Source organism: Thunnus albacares, chromosome 8 (assembly GCF_914725855.1).
Source record: "Thunnus albacares chromosome 8, fThuAlb1.1, whole genome shotgun sequence".
In the NCBI taxonomy this organism is placed as follows: Eukaryota; Metazoa; Chordata; class Actinopteri; order Scombriformes; family Scombridae; genus Thunnus; species Thunnus albacares.
The window spans coordinates 6620992-6642012 of record NC_058113.1 but is presented as its reverse complement, the minus strand read 5'-3'; the positions used below and the strand labels follow the sequence as shown (position 1 = coordinate 6642012).

The following is a 21021-nucleotide window of genomic DNA, read 5'->3' as shown; positions in this document are numbered from 1 at the left end:
TGATGGAGCTGATAGCGTTGGTGTTAGCCTGCACGCTCCCTGAGGGGCTTCACCGTGGAGTGAGGTAAACAAAACAGATGTGAATCACAGAGTGGATAAACTCATTAGCAACTTATCATTAAACACATTCACATCTGCAATTCCATTTTTGGAGGGCACTGATTCAGAAAACATTTATTTATGTCAGCAGCTATTAGGTCAAACACAAAGAGAGGCTGTGTTTGTCTGTTTCCATTTAGCTCATGGAGCAGATATCAATACAGTACCCTTCAGTGTGTTGGGCAGCGTCTCAGGGAGTGTGTGTTTGGTTTCTGAGGAGGTCTATACTTGTGTGACCTGTGTGTGTGTGTGTGTGTGTGTGTGTGTGTGTGTGTGTGTGTGTGGGTTCAGGAGCAGAAGTCAGCACACTTGTTTGTTTAGGAAGTTTGCAGGAGATTTGCACTGATGAATTAATGGTGGCAGAGCAGTGGTGCAGAAGATGCTCTGGGGGAGAGAGAGAATGTGAGAGAGAGCGAGAAAGCGAGAGAAGTTGTTGCTCCATCCCGCCGTGCTCGACTCCCCGCATCTAAAAACCCAGCTGGGGCAGGCTGGCACTCACTCGGCGGTGGTGGCGTGGGGTGAGAAGGAAGGAAAGGAAAGGGCGGTGGAGGGAGGGAGAGTCAACACGACAAGGACAAAGCAAAGACAGGCCACAGGCTTGCTGTGTTATTTTATGTTTGGGGGGGGGGGGGGCACAGAAGTTGTGCTGTAATGTGGCTGCAGCCTTCCACATCAACACACTGCTGCTGCAACTAGCGGCCATCAGCAGCGGCCAGTAAAGGAGAAAGACTAGACTCACTGTTTAATTCATGGGGACTCAAAGTCGTGCGTCACAATGCCTTTTGATGACTTCTTGTAGTGCAGTAAGCTTTGAAACTGTGGCTCAACAGCCAACAGGTTACTGTTGAACAAACAGACACACATCCTACTGCTTTTCTTATGAATACCTCCCACTGTTGATTTAATCCATAACCTGTAACCATAACCCTCCCAGACTCCACATGCTTAACCTTGACCCTTACTCCAGAATAAACCTAATCCTAGCTCTAATCCTAAACCTAAATGCTAATCCCACAGTGCATGGACAAAACAACAGAAACAACTAGAGTACTTTAAGAGGAGTTTAATTTAAAAGGATAATTTATGATTTAGTATTGCCTTTCCCATAAATTTAGGGAGTATGCAGGAGAGACATATTTAAAAAAGAAGGATCAAAATCAATTCAGCAGAGGGTGAAATATCCTGACTTTTAAATACGGGTCAAGCTCCAAAAACACTAGATCCTACACTTATTATAATGCAACTTGCCCCCAATTTGAGCACATGCCCCCCTCATGTATGTTAATGAGGAGGACAAAATATTAGAATCAATATAATGCACTCTAGTACACCACCACCACCCACTACAACCTCAATAATAAACATAAAATAGAATTATCACCTTTCTGACAATGTCAACAAAAACTGGAAAAGTGCAAGCTTCGTAAACGTAGATTGCATTACATTGCACAGGTGTCCCTAATAAAGTGCTCGGTGAGTGTATATAAAAGTCTGCAAATCTGGGTCGCTGATGTCATTAGGGTTATTTTTTAAAACTTCCATCAGCTCCTTCCAGAGTCACAGAGGACATTATACAACGGTTTTCACAGTCTGACTTGTACTCCCCATGAGTAGTAAACTGAAGTGCACGTGTGAAATAGGCGGAGTGCCACTTTCAAATTTGTGTTAAGACTGTGTCATAGAGGCGCAGGTTCACCTCTGTGGTCATTTTTTGAGACTACTCTGTAGGTTGAGGTATTGAACTTGATTAATTTGCATTGCAAGACATTTATTTTGTTATTTTGTGTAAGTTTGCTATAAGTGTTTAATGCCTTTTATTTCTCCCATCCTTTTTTATTAGTAAGGGATATTGTTATTTGGGTATTGTTTGAAGACAGAAACTTAATAGAACAATCAAGTATGCACCCTAGTACAGGAGCAAGGAGCTTGCAATGGAGAACATCTTTATTCCTGTCATCTTCAAAAGGCGTTGGTGTCACAAAGCTAGCAAAACAAAACCATATGCAGTTACTGTACACAAACACCCATGCATATAGATCAACACTCCACAGCTGGCCTGTTATCCCCAGTGTCCTACAGTATCCATCTGTTTCAAAGTGAAGCATTAGGGGCTAAAAATACAGAGCAGTTATGTCTAGCTTGTTGATGGATGGGTATTGGCGAGGATAATGCAGCACAGATAATAACTGTTTGTCAGCCATATTTAGAGTCACAAGCCTATGGATATGCAGCACATACATAACTAAAGGCCTGTATCGGAGTTTGTGTGCACAAGGAGGATCACTAATCTGTCTAGCAGGTCACCCACACAGTTTCAGTGTTTACTGTTGACTTAGGAGCTAAAACAGTTTAGCCTCTGTGTACAGACCAGCATGAATTGTACTGTAGTTAATACACTTGGAGAGTAGAGTTTTCTTGCCACGTAGTCAGTGAGGTGTGATAAAAACACATTTTAACTGTGTTGACAAGGCAGTTCTTGCTTTTTCTTTGATGCACAAACACTTCTGAGTGTTTTTGTGCTCCAGTTCATTCTACTGACAATGGTTAGTAATGCCATCTGGCTTCGTTTAAGTGCATTTTTGCTGGAATTGCTTGTTTTTTGAATAGTCTATCAATGTATACCTACTGTATGGATCTGTAACACAAAGGGAAATGTAGTGAGGCCTGAAAATAGTTCATTTTCAGCTTGGTTTGTGATTGTAGGCAAGTGATGTGGAAAGCAGTTACTGGAGAGACGAGAGGTTAAGAGAGCGAGGCCCTTTTCTTTCCGTCACCCGCTCAAACACTGTCATTTTGAGCAATCACAAGTCTTTGAAAATAGTAATGTTTGCACGTGAATGGTTTATCTCTCTTCTCAAGAACCCTGTCCACCACGGTGACAATTGTTCTTTTGATGGACTGACATCTCCAATTGGAGTTCACCGTTCAAATTGAAAACCTTTTATTGAGCCGAGAGACGGGCAGCGCGAGGAGAGGCAGCATGCTGACTAGCATAGGAGGAGCAATTTGAACATTTCTTAGAAGCAGAGGAGTAGATTAGAGGGTGTGTGCACTGGATAAACCTGTCAGCAGCATCCACTCTAGACCTCCTGAAGCACCAGATGTACAGTCTGTTGTAGCCGCAGGGTAGCAGACTCTCAAATTCAAAGGATCACTCCGCATAGGTGTTGGATCGATATGCAGGTCTGGCACTTTCCATCCTCTAATCTCTCTCTATCTGCATACCTCTCTGCATCCTGAATAAAGATATCATTCTTAAACATGGTGGCCTGCCTGCTCTTAAAAACAAAACACATGCTACAACACTACAGCTTCATTCACCTACAGGCCAAAAGGCAGGCAGTAAAATATTATCTTTAGCTGAATTCTATCAGTTTGTGTTGCTAATTAATATAGAAGCAGCTGGGCAGTTTTCCATATTTCTCTGATGATACCTTATTGTGAGGGAGGTGGTTTTATGGAGGCCGAGCTACAGGAAGCTAACAGATGTCCCGTTTGAGCTGAGCTGTGCTGGGAATATCAAGTGTAGCTGCCTGCGTGGTGCTAGTTGGCTCCTGTGGCAGGAAGACAGGCTGTTCACTAAGTGCTGCCTGGCGGGAGAGATCAGTCGTATCTTTCTCTCTCTTTCTGTCTCGTTCAGCTTATACCCTGACACCATAAGTCACATGATAACCTGTAGTCTCTTGGTAAGATGTGAACGTGCTGCTTCATGATGAGTCGCTAATTTCCGTCAGCCTGTGCGCTAGGGCCGTCACTTTTTCAAGAAAATCACATTTGAACAGTCAAGAAATGACATTTTAATCATTTTGAATTAATTTCAAGACAACTTACCTAACATAATCCTAAACTATTTTGTAAAATTGACCTGTTTATTTGTTGTGCCATTGCTGTGGTGGATTTCAAATCTGTTGTTGGTTAGCCAACATCCTTAATTTTATCCACCATTTTCCACTTGTGGTGTCGAATCCAAAGTGCTTCCAGACATTAGTCTATTTCTCGGAGGATTCAGTTTCAAGATTATCCGTTCACTATGGCTCGCTAGTTTCCTCTACTTGGCATCAATGAAGAGAACTACAATAGCTTAATATACTGAGAACAACAGGACAAGAGATCAGTATCATGGACCATGAAGATCTGAAAAGCTTGTTACTGGACTTTGAGGTAAGATTATTTTGTCAAACATACTGTGAATTCTGAATTTCAGCAGATCATTACAGATCATTTTTTCCCACATTTGAACTGTAGTTTGAATTTCAAATGAAAAGTGACAGCCCTAGTGTGCAACAAGTGACACTCAACTTGCTAGCAAAAAAGATGCAAAATTCATTACAACACATGTAAGAAATACATTTAGATATGTTTCAAAAACTAATTTTAAGTCTGTCATATGTACATGTACAGTAGCATTGCCTCCAGCTATATCATCACCACTATGCAGCTAAGACCACATACAGCGGTCAGAAGCCCACTACTTGCATGTCCAGTCCAGTCAAGTTTAGTCTTGGTCAGTTAGGTGACAGTTGTGCCCACAGTCTGCATTGCATTCCAACACCATCCATGTATTAACCTAAGTGTGTGTGCCTGTGTCAATATGAGGCATTGTAAAGCTCGTAGGATAAAAGCGCTGAATAAATTAGTCCATCTTCCATTTACATCTTTGGTTTTAATGGAGTCATTAATGGTGTCTTGTCAGCCATTTAACTTGTACATCCACAGTGATGAGGCTTGTTGTCATGTAGATTAGAACAAGAGGACCGTACAGGAGCATCATCCATCAAACCTATTTTAAGCTCCACCTCCAGGATGCATTGATTGGCTTTGAGGAATTTCAAACCTGATTTACTGTTGCATTGATCCCACCCACGTTTAAACCAAACTCTGTGACATTTATTCCCAGATATATAAAATAAATGTCTATTTGGTCCTGCTAAATGACCTGTAAAGTCTTTGTTCAGTCAGTCTTTGAAACATGTCAGGAGTTGAGCGTTTGCTGCTTGATGTTTTCATCTTTGAGCTCAAAAAGGCTAACTTTTAGGTGCTTGGTGCAGTCGGTGGCAGGTTATGCTCCTTACCAAATGTGTCAAATGAAAAATGTAATTTACTCTAACATGCACACACTCATCACACTCATCATAAATGGTGTATGCTGCTGCAATAAGGCTTTCTTCACCATTTTAAAAAAATAACGAAGGTCAGAGGCGAACGCTGTTTACTGCTACATAGATATGAGTGATTAAGTCTTACAAACTCTTAATAATTTAAGCACTTATCTCTCACTTTTACTTCAGACAATTAAATAGTGAGAAGTTGCTCAGTGCAGCTTTATGAGGGATAAAACAAGATGCAAATGCATAGGAGCATGGTTTTTTCATATTAATTATGTACAGTAAATGGTGTAAACACAGTTTTTCATCATCCCACCTTGTTTGAATAATAGCAGGTAAATTAGCAGAATGCAACACAGGTTTTTTGGGGGGGGGTTTTGTGTGTGCATGAATACTAACCTATTTAATTTTAATATTCCATTTGGAGAGCACCACATGCACTTGGATCCTGAGTCTGAAGAGTGGGCCACAGTCTTTCTGCAATGATTTGGTGTGAGAGTGCAGTTTGATGTGATTGACAGCTGCCCTGAGACCTGCTGGAGGCTCCGTCTTCATTTGCCATGTCCGTCTCAACTGTCACTCTCCATTTAAGAGCTATTCTTTCTCCTACCAGTCTACCGCTGTTGTCGTCTTCTTTCTCTGGCAGACGTAGATCTAGCCTCTGACACTCCTTATGTCCTCCTACATCTTTTCTCACTGAAAGGTTAAGTACCTGCCAAAGCCTCTGGTGTTTCACATTAATCGTCTACAGGATTTATATATGAACAAACCAGCTAACCTTATATTAAGTCTGCTGTTAGTGTTGAGTTTGATTGTGAGAACACACAGCAGATACGCAAAACAGCATCTTGGAAATTACTGTGTTCGATTTCTTAAACAAGACAATGAGACAACTCCCATTTCCTCTGCATTTCCACTTTTACATCAGTTTAATTGTATCACACTAGAGTAAGCAAGTGTGCGTGCCCAGTGAATTTCAGTGAGCTTCAGAATGTGCCAAGTGATGCCAATGGTGCCTGCTGCAAAGGGCCATCAGGTTGACCAGCTTGAGCCAAACAGCCTGCCAACAGACTATAAGGGGAAGAGGGAGGGAGGGAGAGAGATGTGTGTTGTGGGAGGATTAAGACTGATGAGAAGAAAGTAGGAAAGAGAAGAGAGAAGGAGTTGAATCATAAAAGAGAGACTGAGAAGGAAGGTGGATCCATGCACTGTAACTGCAGCCACACATATACTCTCACGTCATCTTTCTGTGTAAAACAGGCCTGAGTGCAGCAGCAGCAGAGACACCTTAAACCAAAGAACATGAGCACACATCCGTATTTATAGTTGACCCACATCAATATGCCCCCTTTACAATATCCAGGATTTGTGTGACCTGGTCAGCCAGTGCCAGTGACACCAGTGCTGACAGATGTTGGTGCCTCCAGCTAGTCAGTGCGTTCTACACTGCAGTGAACAGATGTGTAAGTGAGAGCACTGGCTGACAAAAAGGTGAAACACAATCAGTGCATGCATCTTTTATCTATAGATAGTGCAGCATTCAGACAGAGCAGAGGATAGTAGTAATCATTATCTTTCCAGCTTGTGTTTAACTTAGGCACCTGGTATAAAAAAAGCTTACTTCACCATCTATCCAAAGTGCTCAAATGAATATAAAGAAGCAAGGTTAGCTATAGAAAAAAATCACTCTCTAATGAAGTCAATAATAACTGAAGTGTTGACTTAAAAATGTTGAAATGACCAAAACCAACATGTTAGCCATTCTATCCAATTTCCCTAACCTGTCTGTGGCACTCAACACCATCTGTACCCACTGAAGATGTAAAACGAATGTATACTTTCATATTTTAAAAAGGCTAAATAATTCCCTAAAACAGCTGGGCACTGTGGTTTTTAGCAAAAGTTACTCAAACAGAAGGAAATTATGTATTTGTTTGGGACTATTTTCAGCCGTGGATTAATACACATTTGGTATGTTGCAACAGTGTGGCTCACTGATGTGTTTTTTATTTATTTATTCATTTATTTGATTGCTTTTGGACAACAATGGGACTCCATATGGCATAGAGGAATAAGTAAGGGGTTAGGGTTAAATCATTAAACTTGCTCAATATGGTATACATCTTAAAGCAAAGCAGCATACAAGGAAAAATCAGTCAGTAGTAAGATGTACATTAATTAATGAATACAAACACGTCTTTCAGTTTTATACATGTTGTAGATTCATTTCACATTGTAAGATATGCGAACTAGGTAAAAGTTTAGATATTTTTGAGCAGCATGCGGTGCCAGCACTGGAGAGGTGGGCGTCCTAGTGTTCTCCATAGGAAAACAAAGGCTTAGCCTTTCCAAGGACATTTTTCCAGTGATGACATGTAGCGTCCTTCATGTGTAGAGCCCGAGTCTGTCCACACAGAGCGAGTGGGGCTGCTCTTCTTTGTTTCAAGGACATAGTGCAAATGAGATGGTTTGGGTCTGGCACAGGGACTTTTTGTGCTAATTAGAGTGGGCAGCCAATCAAAGGTTCGTGCTTCAACAAATGAGCATGGTTTCACAACCGCCTCTGCTCTGGGTCAGATGGGATGTTTATATCACTAGCAGTCTGTTTATCTGTCTTTCAGGCATACGCAAAGGAGAAAGGGAGAGAGGGCTGTTTTTGTTAACTTTTCTGTTGATTTTCTCTCTTTCCAAAATGGTGCATCCATCACACAAGATCACTGAACCTCCTGCCCACACTGTAACAACAACCAAATAGACTAATTAGGAAAACAACAAATAGACAAGTACACTGAACAAATTAACACCAAAAGGAAGTTTTTTCACTGAACTTAAGATCATACATGCATCCATGCATTATTCTATCAACATTAATGTTACAGTTAGATGAAATATGATAGTGTCCACCCTTACTGAGGTTTTTACTCCTTGATATAAATCATGTACCTTACCTATGAAACTGCAGTTAAGATGTTTTTAGCCTAGCTTAGCTTAAAACCTCGAGGCAGGGGGAGATAGCTAGCAAGAAATAGCTTCAACACAGAGTTCCCCCTAAAATCCAAACTATCTCTATTATACTATACTGTTGTACTGTAAATAATGAAGCAGAAGAGTTCCTCTTATGTGTATTTTATTTTTTTATTTATTTTGGATAGCTACTTTCTCTGTGCCTCCAGTTTTTATGTTAAGCTAGGCTAACCGTGTCCAGACTCCAGCTTCATACTTATCACACAGGTACATGAGATTGATGTCAATCTTCAGTAATGCGTGATTTTAAAGGACAGTAAATATGTAATTATGTTCTTGAAGTTTCCTGGAAAGAATTATTTAATTTGACATTAATGTAGATCAAATAGAGACACTTCAAATGGTACACTATAATTAGACTAATTCCAATAATTATAATAACCTATTTTTAGGTTATGCTAGCAGGTCAGCTAAACATGAAAAATGTAGAGCTGCAATGATTAATTGATTAGTTGCCAACTATTAAATTAATTGCAAACTATTTTGATAATAGTGTAAGAAAAAAAAAGTTCAATTTCTCTGGTTCCAGTTTCTCAAATGTGAATATTTTCAGGTTTCTTTAGTCCTTTATGACAGTAAACTGAATATCTTTGAGTTGTATTCTGTGGTGGACAAAGCAAGACATTTGAGGACACATCCTTGGGCTCTGAGAAACAGTGGTCGACATTTTTGACTGTTTTCGGACATTTTATGAACCAAACTACTAATCAATTAAATAATCACCAGATTAATTGATAATGAAAATAATAGTTAGTTGCAACCCTATATTAAAATATGTAATAATGCATTGAATGGATATTTATTTAGGTTCAAATGTAGCTGTTCATCAGTGACTGCTTTGAAACTCCATACACATACTTGAACTAAACTAACTTGAACTTGTCTATTTTCTCTTTAAGTAAATTACATAATTATTTCCAGGAAACCTTCCTATTAGGAATTAACAGGCTTGTCAATTAGAGCATTACACAATTTCATACTGCTCTCAGAAAGAAAGGAAATAAGAGTATATAATATTTCACACCAAGTTAATGAGATAGTCTCTACAGTAGTCTCAGATTTATTTTAATTGTAGTAGTCAATGGTTCTGGGAAACTCTGTATTACATTCCCTAGAAATGCACTTTTGTTGCTGTGAGATATCTCTGCATGTGATTCTTTCTAACAAATTAGATGCAACATGGTAAGCAAGTAACTGTGATAATTAAAACATTCCTTTTCATCTCTGCTGTCTTGCCCGCCCCTCCCGCTCTTTCCAACTGTAATGTCCTAACATGATACTCCGCGCGCTGCTGAAAACTGTCAATACTCACAACACATCTCTGGTTTCTGCACCACCACAAGCTACAGTGGCATGACGTTGCATCCACTACTTCTGCTGACCAATCGTGTCGCTGCCTGTCGCCGGAGCCCGGCAAATGAGAGTGCGAGAGCAGGACTGAGGCTAGCAACGAGGAGGAGAAGGAGAAGGAGGAGGAGGAGGAGGAGGACAGTGGAAGACTGCAGTAACAGCAGTAACAGTCCCAAGGCCCCGCGGATACTCACTGTATTAAACGCTGAAGGCTGTGTATGATTGAGCAGCTGAGTCTGACGGGGTGTGTTTGTGTATGTCACCAAGATGGGGACAAAGAGAGCAAGTGTGCATCCTTTTTTTCCTGTACATGTCTGTATTTTGCTGCTTGAGTGATACATAGAGACCCAGAAAGTGAGGGAGAAAAACATGCCCCCGAGTCAGAGCCAGACACATAATGGAGCAGGGATTTTTTTTTTCTCCTTTTCCTCTTTTCCCTCCCCGCCTTGTGTCAGCTAAGATAATTCCTCTGTTAGTCAAGTGAAAGGCCGTGGCTGAGGGGTGTTTCTGTGTGATATTGATACATTTTAGAAAATGAATAGTGGCCTTTTTCCCCTCAGCCGTGCTCATGAGCCGAACTGTTGATTTATGGACTGGTTTTTGATCAAAATGGAGCGGTTCAACACTGTTGGCAGATGCTGCTAAGTGATGGAGAAATCATTAGACACAGCTCGAGGGCTGGTTGGCTGGTGAGGCATTATGTGTGCTGGTGTCTTCGTCTGGTATTGTTTTTGTGTGTATGCTTTGTGTGATCAGTTTAGGGTTGATTTAAGTGTGCAAACTGGTGTCTGGGGGATTTATTTTAAACCCACAGCCAGGCTAGATTTTAAATTGGAGCACAGGTTTTGGTACACTGTTGCTATTGTTGTTGTCACTTACTTTTCCACAGTGTTGGAAAAAGTATTCAGACTCCTAACCTACGTTAAAGTACCAATACAACGATGTAAAAATACTCCATTATAAGTAAAAGTCCTGCATACAAATCCTAATTAAGTAAAAGTACAGAAGTATTATCAAAACATATTTACAAGTATCAAAATATTTTTTGTCTTGCAGCAAATATCCCCGTCACTGACATACGTATATGATGTTAGATTGCTAATACTGATGCATCAATGCATAAGAAGCATTTTACTCTTGCAGCTGGTTTAGGCATTGCTAGTTATAACTACTTAGTGTACGGTTATGTGGTTCAGTCCAGTGGTTTCCAACCCAGGGGTCGGGCCCCCTCAAAGGTCATAAAATAAATCTGGGGAATGCGTGACATGACACATGGGGTTGGAAAGCATAAAAATGAGAGATGCAACACTCACAGGGGGCTTTTTTTATTTTCAGTTTTTAAACTTCAAGTGCATTTTGCTAATAATACTTCTGTACTTAAACTTCAGTAAATTTTAAATCTATAACTGGCCTCTAATGGAGTATAAATTATAGTTTTGCTACTTGTCGTTAAGTAAATGATCTGAATACTTCTTTCACCATCGACCAAAATAAACTAACACTACTGTATCGCAATCGGCCATAAGGTCATTGAAAGGTTTCCCTAGTTGTCCGCTGTAGTTCCGTCTTGTCTCTGTAGCAGATCTCACTCCCTAATTACAGTGTAACAGCAGAGACTGATGCACACAGGCACGCACACACAAACATGCACACACACATACACAGCTTCTCATCTTTTTATTCTCCCATCCGTCCAGGCTGCAGAAGTTGGCCTCTGTCTGCCTCCACTAGTAGGAAACGAAAAAGTGAGACAAAAAAAAAAAAAAAGTCAAAAAGAATGTTGAGGGTCTCAAAGAATACAAAAAAGATGAGAAAAACAAGCATTTGCTGAACAGGAGATGTGTCAGGAGTGAAAAATCACATCAAACCAGATATCCTGCTGAGGGGGAATGCAATATGGACACCCACTCAGCGAGGAAACAGTGCGTCTTGTTTCTCTGTAATGCGAAGGCTCTTATATAACTAATAAAGGAGAAGGGAGGCGCGTTTCACTTTTTGATTGTATTGCTCAAATCCGGCTCAAGGACAGGCACTTTACAGATGCTTTCAAACAGTGCGTTCAAACTCTGAATGAGAATTTGTCGTGGTTTTTCCAATAAAAACACACACAATACACCCAGCTACTCTGTGATCACTTTTCAGTTCATTCAGCCTTCTCTCTGTTAGGCTGCCTCTGTATCAAAGTAGTAACAGTTAAAGGCCAGCAACATAAGTTTAAAGCCTCATTGGTCAAAACCGCCGCACAACCCTTTGACACAGAATTGCTGCTCTGGCATTTAGCAAGGGCAGATGAGCGTAATGCGGCGTAGAGCTCCATACATCATTATGCGGAGGTGTCCAACAGTAGAGCAGAGAGCGCCGAGGTCCAACCGTATTTCATTAGGCTTGGGGATGCAACAGAGGGCCTCATTAACATGCATGGCCACAGGTTGTTGTTGCCCTCTTTCTCTGTGTGTGTCAGTATCAGCAGCAGAGCTTTAGTCTGACTGTTTCGACGCTGACTGACTCATTCTTATTAGGCTTAAGCTAGTCCACAGTTGTCCAATTGTTTTGTTATGATTGCCTGCCTTGGAGAGCGCAGGAATTGAAATCCCTGCAATCCATTTCAAATAGGAGTTTGATACGAGTCTGATTGATGGTGTGAAGGAGAGAGGATGTTGACAAGAGATGATTAGGAGATAATCTGGAGATCATTCCCTTTGAATTAGAAGACATTTCCTCATGTTCTTGTATGTAAACTTAATGAGTCCTCATCTGAGTTTCCAACCATGAGGATTACAAAATGCCCTGTTGGTTTTTATCATTCATAATTGAATCAAATAAGGCTGTAAGACAAACTGACTAGTGGCTAGGGCTTGGTATTGAACTTCATAATTTAACTGGCAATTTACACTAGTAATGGCTGCATTGTGTTTACACAGCATTTAACTTTATATTCCTTAAAGTATGGTTATCATAGAAAGTATGAAGTATCATCATGGTTGTGGACCTCAGGTATCTTAACAGCACTTGTATCAAAGAATTTCAAACCATACTCAGCCCTGTGACTGGATATACATAGAGAGGACACTAATTTAGCTAATGCTAATGCTATTTCACTATAATTCTAAGAAAATTCAAAAATTACATTGTCATGTAATCAAAGGTTTCCTGTGGAGTTTGTGACCTCTACTAGTGCTATGGAGCAGTTTTCTATATGAGTTGGCCCCCATTTTGTTTGTCTTGTGACGTGATACACCATCCTGTTAGTGTTTTCACACTCTTTCAATGATCTACAAATGGCTGTAATGCACCAAGCAATGCAGCGATGCACCAGCAAATGCAGGGAAGAGGAAGACCGCATGCTAGTAAACATGGATGTAAACAATGCAGGATTTAAAATACTTCAAAAATCGGCTTTGCAAATGTTTTTTGAGGAAGGAAATGCATTCAACACAGCATAACTTTTAGTTAATTTAACTCCACAGGACTCCATTAACACCATTTCCCTACTAACAACATACTGTCAAATATACGTACTGTTGGATATTTATAATACCAAAAAAAAAACCTGTTCCTGTAGTTATGGAAGGCAGAAATGCACATTTCCAATGACAACTTAATCTGCCTTCTGAATACCCTCCAACAGCTCTTCATGATTAAGACATGAAGAGTAATCACTGATCTCTTAAAGTAGCCATAATAGATGTTTTTGGTCACATGGGGGCAGCTCAGCAAGTTGTAGAAACAACATTAACATATTAATCATCTTGTAAAATGTTCATAGTAAACATGTTGGCAAACAGTTGCTCATCCAGCAGAGTTGGAGCAACGTAAGCATTCATTCGGAGTTATGTTTCTGGCCACTTGAGAAATGTAAGTGTAATATTCACTCTCCTTTTAGCTCTTTTGTGGCCTCTGCTAACTCCTAAAAAAAATAAAAATAAAAATGTCTTTGCACCAACTAGTCACTTGCTTTGTCTGTTGCTGCTGTCTGCTGGGCAGGTAGTGCACAGTGGATTTATCATCTCTTTCACTGAAAACAGCCCTCTGCTGCTGCTGGAAACAATGATGATAGGAGCAGTGAGAGTGAACCAAATATTTGCAGGCTGTAAAATCGAGTTAAAAGACGCTAAAGCGCTCCGTAGAGCTGAATCATGTGATAATTCTCTGTGGCCTCATCACTATGAGCGACCCCTTTCAGATCACACATAGTCATTTAAGTCATTGTTCATATAAAATATTGATAAGTGTAGCTTTAATATACAAACTTAGCTGTTTTTGCAGTTTTGGAGGAGAGATGTCCACCTTGAATTCCCTGCAACAGCATGATAAAGACATGAAGTCCTTGAACATTAGTCACTGATCTCTTATGTTTCTTCACCTGAAGGGAACTTATGTTTTCACTAAATGAGGCTCTTTTGTAATAATAAAAAAAAAATATGATAATTTTCCCCCTCCCCTTTCTTTCAAAGTTACATAAGCAGCATTCAAAGTATTGGGACTGTGAGGCATCATTACTGTCAGACGGGTCATTGTGCTGCCAGCACTGTAACTGACTATGACGTCAACCCAGCCTACTCCTATGGGCTTTATATAGCACAGCACCCTATCTACTGCTATATGTAAACACTGCTTCTCTGAAAAAATGTGTTATGTTGCTGCTGCAAGGCAAGGAACGGGAAGCAAAGCAAAGAGGAGGAATAGAAGGCAATGCAAGCACAGCCCCCTTTTTTCTAGGTCTAATCCCTCTTAGTAGGGGAGCGATAAGCGTATTTTGACTTAGCCCCAAATTTCCTGTTGTTTATGCATCCTTTGCCAAACCACGTGGATCCCTGTAGAGTCGGATAATCTTAGTGATGCCAGTTTGGCAGTGCTGCAAATATACCACTGCCTCCTGGCCCAGGTCAGATCACAACAGCGGGGTAGAAAACAAAATGCCTCTGCGTCTGTTTTCCTTCATTTTTTGCCTCCCTCTATTCATCTTTGTGTAAGCGTTTGCTCATAGATAGGAATCAGTCAGAGCTGGTGGCTTTGTTGACAAGCGTCTCTCATTCCTCTCTGGTGCTCATGAGCTTTTTTGCTTGCAGGGGAGATGGAGATTGGTGCAATCATAGCTCAGGATGAAGCCTATTTACCCAGATAAAAAAAAAACAAAAAAAAAAAACACCCCAGCGTTAAACCAATAGCTACCCAGTTCCTCATTGGTGTGAGAGGAAAAGCCTCTTAATCTTGCTTCAATTTCCCACCGGGGCCTTTTTTCTGGTTTTTCACAGTGGAGAAGGGTGTGTTTGCGGCGCGGCGTTCACACGGATTATCAGTTAGGTTGTGAAACTCCTCAATGTAAAGTGGGTCATGCGGTTTGAGAGGCGGGGGCTGTCTGTGAAGCAAAGCTACCCATTACATCATTACGTGCGTTACCATCTGTCAGGACAACCTATAACCTTCTGCATGCTTCCTCTCTCTTTCCAACACCTCACACTTTCTCTAGTTTGATGCAGAGTTATATCGGCGTGTAGTACGAGCATACAAACACGTCAGAGGTCCAGAGATGTATGCGTGATGCTGGATAATTCCTGTTGTTGATGTACTTTTGAGTCACAAATACATTCACATGCTAAATAATTCAGACTGACTTTGCAACCGTGAATAATTTTGCTTGCACAGTTTGACACCTGAAGTTTCCAATCACAAAATAATGACGCTATTTGGCTCTAATCACATAGCGTAATGGGTTGAGTCTTTTAGTGTAAGATGTTACTGGTTTGGCATGGAAATCACAACTGTAGAATGTTAAACACCTGCTGTGATTTACTATAATGAGTAATAACGCTGTTCCATTTAAGAGGTGTAATGGTTCTATTGAATCTGGTCATTTGTTGCTCCATTAGTAGCACTGAGAAACACAAGGTACACAATAGGCAAACAGCATTACAGCTCTCAGAGTTACAGTAGACATTGATTCTATACAAAGTACAAGCCCAGGATGCATATTAGAAATGTTTAGGCTGCCCACAGGTCAGTTGTGAACAGGATCACTACTGCCTGATAGGGTTTCAGGTTAAAAATCAACTTGAAAGTATACAAAATGAGCATACTGTGCAGCATTTTTCACATTTTTGTCATACACTTGACATATTCACGTATATATGCGACTGCGGTCCCTCGTGGGCCCACATAGGTGATGTGTGATGCCGGACATTGTTACTGGAATACAGAGCCTGAGGCAGTGGGAAATACTGGCACCACACATCCTATAGGCAGAGGAAAACGCTGACCCCACAGTAAGTATACTGCAGCAAGAAAAAAATAAAACAAGCATTATTACAAAAATGAGACAAAGGTAGAATGTTTGGGAGAAGGGAAAAACAGCACCATCCTCTAGTGTTAGACCCGACATCAGGTTACAGTAGATAGCCTGAGACTTTTGTCACATGTCAACACCAGTTCACCTCAGTGATCACTGTTCCTGTTAGCGTCGGCCTGACGACACAACTAATTATATGTTATAAACCCAGCAGTTAACACTAGTCTATCACTGGTGGCATTTCAGTGTCAGCAAACTAACATAGTCCAGGCCTGGTTGTTGAACCATTGCATTATATCAGAGTATCATATGACAAGATGTTATGAAGCATTAGGCTTGTCGCAGTGTGAGAGCCGGTGTAGGTTCTTCCAGAATCACTTTTAAATCAAAAAGTTTTTAGACAGAGAAGTTTGTCTTTTCACAGAATCAAATTTCAAATATAACAGTTTTATAAATAAATAAAACATAACCAGACACAGTTTAATAGCTTATAAAACACTTCAAAATCTGATGAAGTTCAAGTCTGACTAGACTCTGTAAGTCTAATAAAACTAAAATATAGGACTAATAAATATCCCTTATAGATGGCAGAATCTTTGCATATTCTGTACAAAGAAGTTGGTGTAAATACAAACTTGAAGTACTATCACTGGAGAGGGTGCACTGGTCTTTTGGCAACTAAATTCTTTACTGTAATCTGACTAAAATCACAACAACATCCTGCGTAACAGGTCTGAGCACATTACACTTGATCGCTCACTTGAAGCTGCTCTTAGTTTTTTTTTTTCAGTCTTGTTTTCACTGTGTCATAAATCATAAATGGTGATGCGTATCTGCAGTGAGGGTTGCAAAATATACAGGTCTTTTTCAGACATTTAACTGAGTGAAAATTGCACTTGTGCAAGCTCATACAAGATGTACACCAGGCATTGTTAAGGGGTAATCCACTGATTTTACAAGTCTGTTTACAGGTCTTGGGGAGTACTACTGCATATTTTAAGTTGTACAAGTTGTACACCTTTTGTGGCTCCAGAGGCAGCTGTGTGAAATCTAATACATTTCCTACAGTGATGTCACTTGAGTCAGCCCTGGCTGAAGACTACAAGTTTGAAAATGAAAAAAATCTTGGGTTATGGAGTAAGGAGGAAGTGGGGTTACCAGATCTCTGTAGCTTCTACTAGCATAACACATCCAATTCTCTTTAATCAAGTGAATTGAGTTGAATTGCACTGTGGGTAATGTAGGCACCAGGTTTTGACAAGGGAAGAAGAATGGGTGGAATAAAAAGATGATAGCCTATCTCTGGTTCTTTTTTGATTCTTGTTTTTTTTTTAACTTTAAATTATGAGTCCAACAATGTTATACTGTAGGAATGCAATGCTAAATCAGTAAAGTATGCTTTTAAAGTTTCTGGATTAGAGTTTTGAGTCTTAACTGACACGACTCAAGCAAAAAATGAAAAACTAGAAGATAACTAGTTTTACAGTTCAATTAGCCTTCATTTGTTAACAAAGTCAGTTTAAGCTGCTTAAAAACTGATCAAAAGCTACATTAGTGTTGGCTAGTAATGATAGGTGATAAATGTCTTTTGTCTTTCCAAAATGTATTTTTCCCCTGTCTTCGGTTTTATTGTTTTCTGCATTGCTCCATATTGCTTTGGGACTTCCTGTTGATAAGACTATATTTTGTTGGATGTTTCCCTGTCTAGTCCCTGAAAACATGCATGTGAAGAAGAACGCCATAAATCAGTGTTTGATTGAAACGTGCTGCCATGCTACACAAGAGCACCAATAAACTGTGGACACACACTGTGCACAAGCACACAAGAACATGTATATACTGTTTACACACACACATAACTCATTGTCATTCTGTTTACACATTGGTTCTGTTTCTTCCTACACACACACACACACACACACACACACACACACACACACACACACACACACACACACACACACACTCTGTTTTGATACTGGTTGGCCTTGTAGCTCAGTGAAACAGAGCTAGAAGAAGGGCTTCTGCTCTACTGATGAGACAGTAATTAGTAGTAACTCCTGAGGGAGTGGAGATAGACTTCACACAGCTTGACACTCTCCCTCTCTTTTAGTCTCTATCTGTCTCTCTCTCTCTGTCTCCCTCTCTCTCCCTCTCGTCCTCCACAGTCATTAACAGCAGCAGCAGGTCTCTTACCTTGCGAGGCAGCTGGATTCTCGAGATCACAAGATCACACAAGAATCCATCTCGTCAGGCTTCAAGTTATGCGCTTGTGTCTGTACCACCAGTGGTTCGGACCATTTAGTGTCTTACGATCATGATCTTGTTTTCTTGTGAATCCAGCTGCATCGCAAGGTAAGACGGTAATAGACGAGGATAGACAGATGGTTCATCCAGTCACCTGCCAAATATTTTTTGAAAGTGCCTGCCCTTTTCCAAACAATTTCCAAGGACGACTTCTCAAATGGTTCTGTGTTACAAACCATCTGGTGCTACAGGTTTGCAGGTCTATACTCCTCACTCATTATATGCCATCCAAACAAACACGCAACTTCCTCAAAGTAGTCATTAGCACAATCTGGCATTCTAGCTAACTTTGCCTGCCTTTGTTTCACTTCGCTTCCATAACATGCAATTCTGTAAAGAAAAGACAAAACGTAAGGGAATAAAAATCAATAAAAATAAACAGTGAATGCAGTCCATTAGAAGCTTTTTCAGTTTTAGTGAATATGTTTGTGGACAATGGTCAGTGAGTGTGGGATTTTGTTTTTTGTTTCTTTTTTTCCACTAAAAAGACTTCGGGGAACACTTCTGTGAAGCAGAACATAATTCCTTCTGGTGTTTATTCACAGCTCAGCCTGCTCTGTTTGCCTCATCTGGACTATTTGGGTTTGATTTAGAAAGAACACACACAGTGATGGACAGCATTTCCATAGAGATTATGCATTTTCATTAGCCAGTTAGACACTATGTCATGTGTGCTTCTTTGGTCCATCAGGGGATGAGCGCTTGGGTGAAATGGCCAGAAAGATTCTGTTCGCTTCAGCAGTTTTGCTGGAATGATTGAAAGTGTGTGTGAGAGAGCAGAGTGCTGGGAATCTTGTATTGCTGTTTCAGGACTTTCTCAGACTATAGATAGATAGTGTTTCACGAGCCATTTTTCACTTTTTTTGACTCTAAGTTTTTACTGGAGCTTCTAAGAATGATCTTGTTTTGTAAACTTTTTGTTATGATGTGTTGACTGTGCATTTTGTCTGTGTGTGTGTGTGTGAGAGAGAGAGAACATATGTAAGTGGATAGACCTGCTGCTGCTGAGGGTTTTGGGATTACCTGATAAGCCCAGTGAACTCCTTTATAAACTGTGCAAACCCAAACCCAGGATCTCGTCATCCTTTTAATAGGCTTTGAGGAGTTGTCGTAGGCAGATTTGATTTGACCTAGCTCAGCCAGGTGGTAGTGTATCTTGTGATACATTTTACATAAGCAGTCTTCTAAAAGCCTTTAACTGCATGAGAAAATGTGTATAAGGAATTTTTGTTTATCTTTCTAGACTGTATGTGAAATTTTTAGCCATGCTAGTGGCAGGTTCTATGGATGACAATGTCAATCTGTCTGTTGTAAACCACTTGATCCACACTGAAATATCTCAGCAACTATCTGATGGATTGCCATGACTTTTCAGACTGACATTCATTTGGTGATCCCCGCTCCTCTAGCGTCCCCATGAGGTTGACATTTTTGGTTTATAGTGAAATGGCTTGACAACTATTGGATGAATTGTCATGAAATTTGGAGATTTATGTTCCCCACAGAATTAGTTGTAATCACTTTGGTGATTTTTGGTGGTTTTCACGTACCACTATCACTATCATCGCGTCAAAATTTCAATTTGTCCAATACTTCGGTTTATGAGCAAAAACCTACAGAACTAATGACATTCATCCTCAGCTGAAGGACCCCCCCAACACACACACACACCTATCTGAATTGTTGAAATTGGGGTCGCTGCATCAGACAATTTCTGTTATTTTCTGAAACAGACAATCCAATATTAATGCCTACTTAACACAGTGATTGCCCAGGTATGTGGAGGTGAGAAAGTCGACAGGATTTGAACTTCTCCCTTAAGCCCTCTTTTTTATTGTTTACGTAGCTGTCATATTACTGTCATTTTTTTGTATGTGAAAGAACAAGTGAAACACTATAAATACATTCCAGGAGAGGTTGTCATAAGGTACGTCCCATTATCTCTGTATTTGCATGATTGTCAACTCTTGAAACCCTTACTGAGATGGCCAGCTTTTCACCCCACCTTCCAGTGTGGCTGTTTAGAACAGCTATAAAAACTTTTGCCTCCTGACGTCATACAAGCTAAAATAAAGTTAAAGCATTACAATGTGGACATTTCTGCACAGCCTGCCTTACATTCACTGCAGTGTTTGTTCTTCAGGTTGTTACTCACTGAGATTTTGTCTCCAGCTAGGTCTTAAGTCTGGTCTCCTGCTGTCCTCCACCGATATCCCACTGCTTCATCTCTTTTTACTGTTAGAGGAGGCTCTGTGCTGGGCAAGCAGAGCGATGCTAATAAATTCACCCCTAACAAGGGTGTGATTAGCCTATTGATTCTTTCTCCCAACTTCCTTGCCGCTGCTAAAAATGGTCTTGCACGATTAAATTTCTGTGACGGAGCACATTGACATCAACAACCTCAGACGCAAATATGCGTCTGATTGGCCTGCCCTTGAACAGTGAAGGTCACACAACATTTCCTACTGCTCTTTGTATTCACAATGCCACTGGCACATGCAATAGATTCTAATCCTGTACCCATATAAACATGACCATAATGTGTTCTGCTACTGTGGTTTGCTTGTCCCCTGCAGACTGAAGAAGAAGTCTCAGTCGGTGGATATTGCCAATCAAGGTTTCTCCCCGACTCTGGTGCCAGCCTCGCCCCTCAACAAGGCTGCACCACCTGTTGCCAAGACAACCACCGTCCTCGCGGTGCAGGAAAACAACACCACCAACTCCCAGCGCCGCAGCCCTCGGTGTGGCGAACTGAAGAGAGGCTACACCATAGGTAAAAAGAAACAGGAGCTGGGGTCTGATCTGTTTGCTCTTGTAGTAAATGACAATGTAAAATCTACCAGATTATAT

At 40.5% G+C, this 21021-nt stretch overlaps 1 protein-coding gene across 4 annotated transcripts in view; it reads left to right on the top strand.

Moving 5' to 3' along the window:
* Positions 1-21021, top strand: part of oxr1a (oxidation resistance 1a) — a 157269-nt gene that overhangs the window by 47504 nt on the left and 88744 nt on the right. For all 4 annotated transcript variants that reach the window (XM_044358063.1, XM_044358065.1, XM_044358061.1 and 1 more), the window contains exon 3: positions 20748-20944. In XM_044358063.1, coding sequence (XP_044213998.1) covers positions 20748-20944 — 197 coding nt within the window. The remainder of the gene's footprint in view (positions 1-20747; positions 20945-21021) is intronic.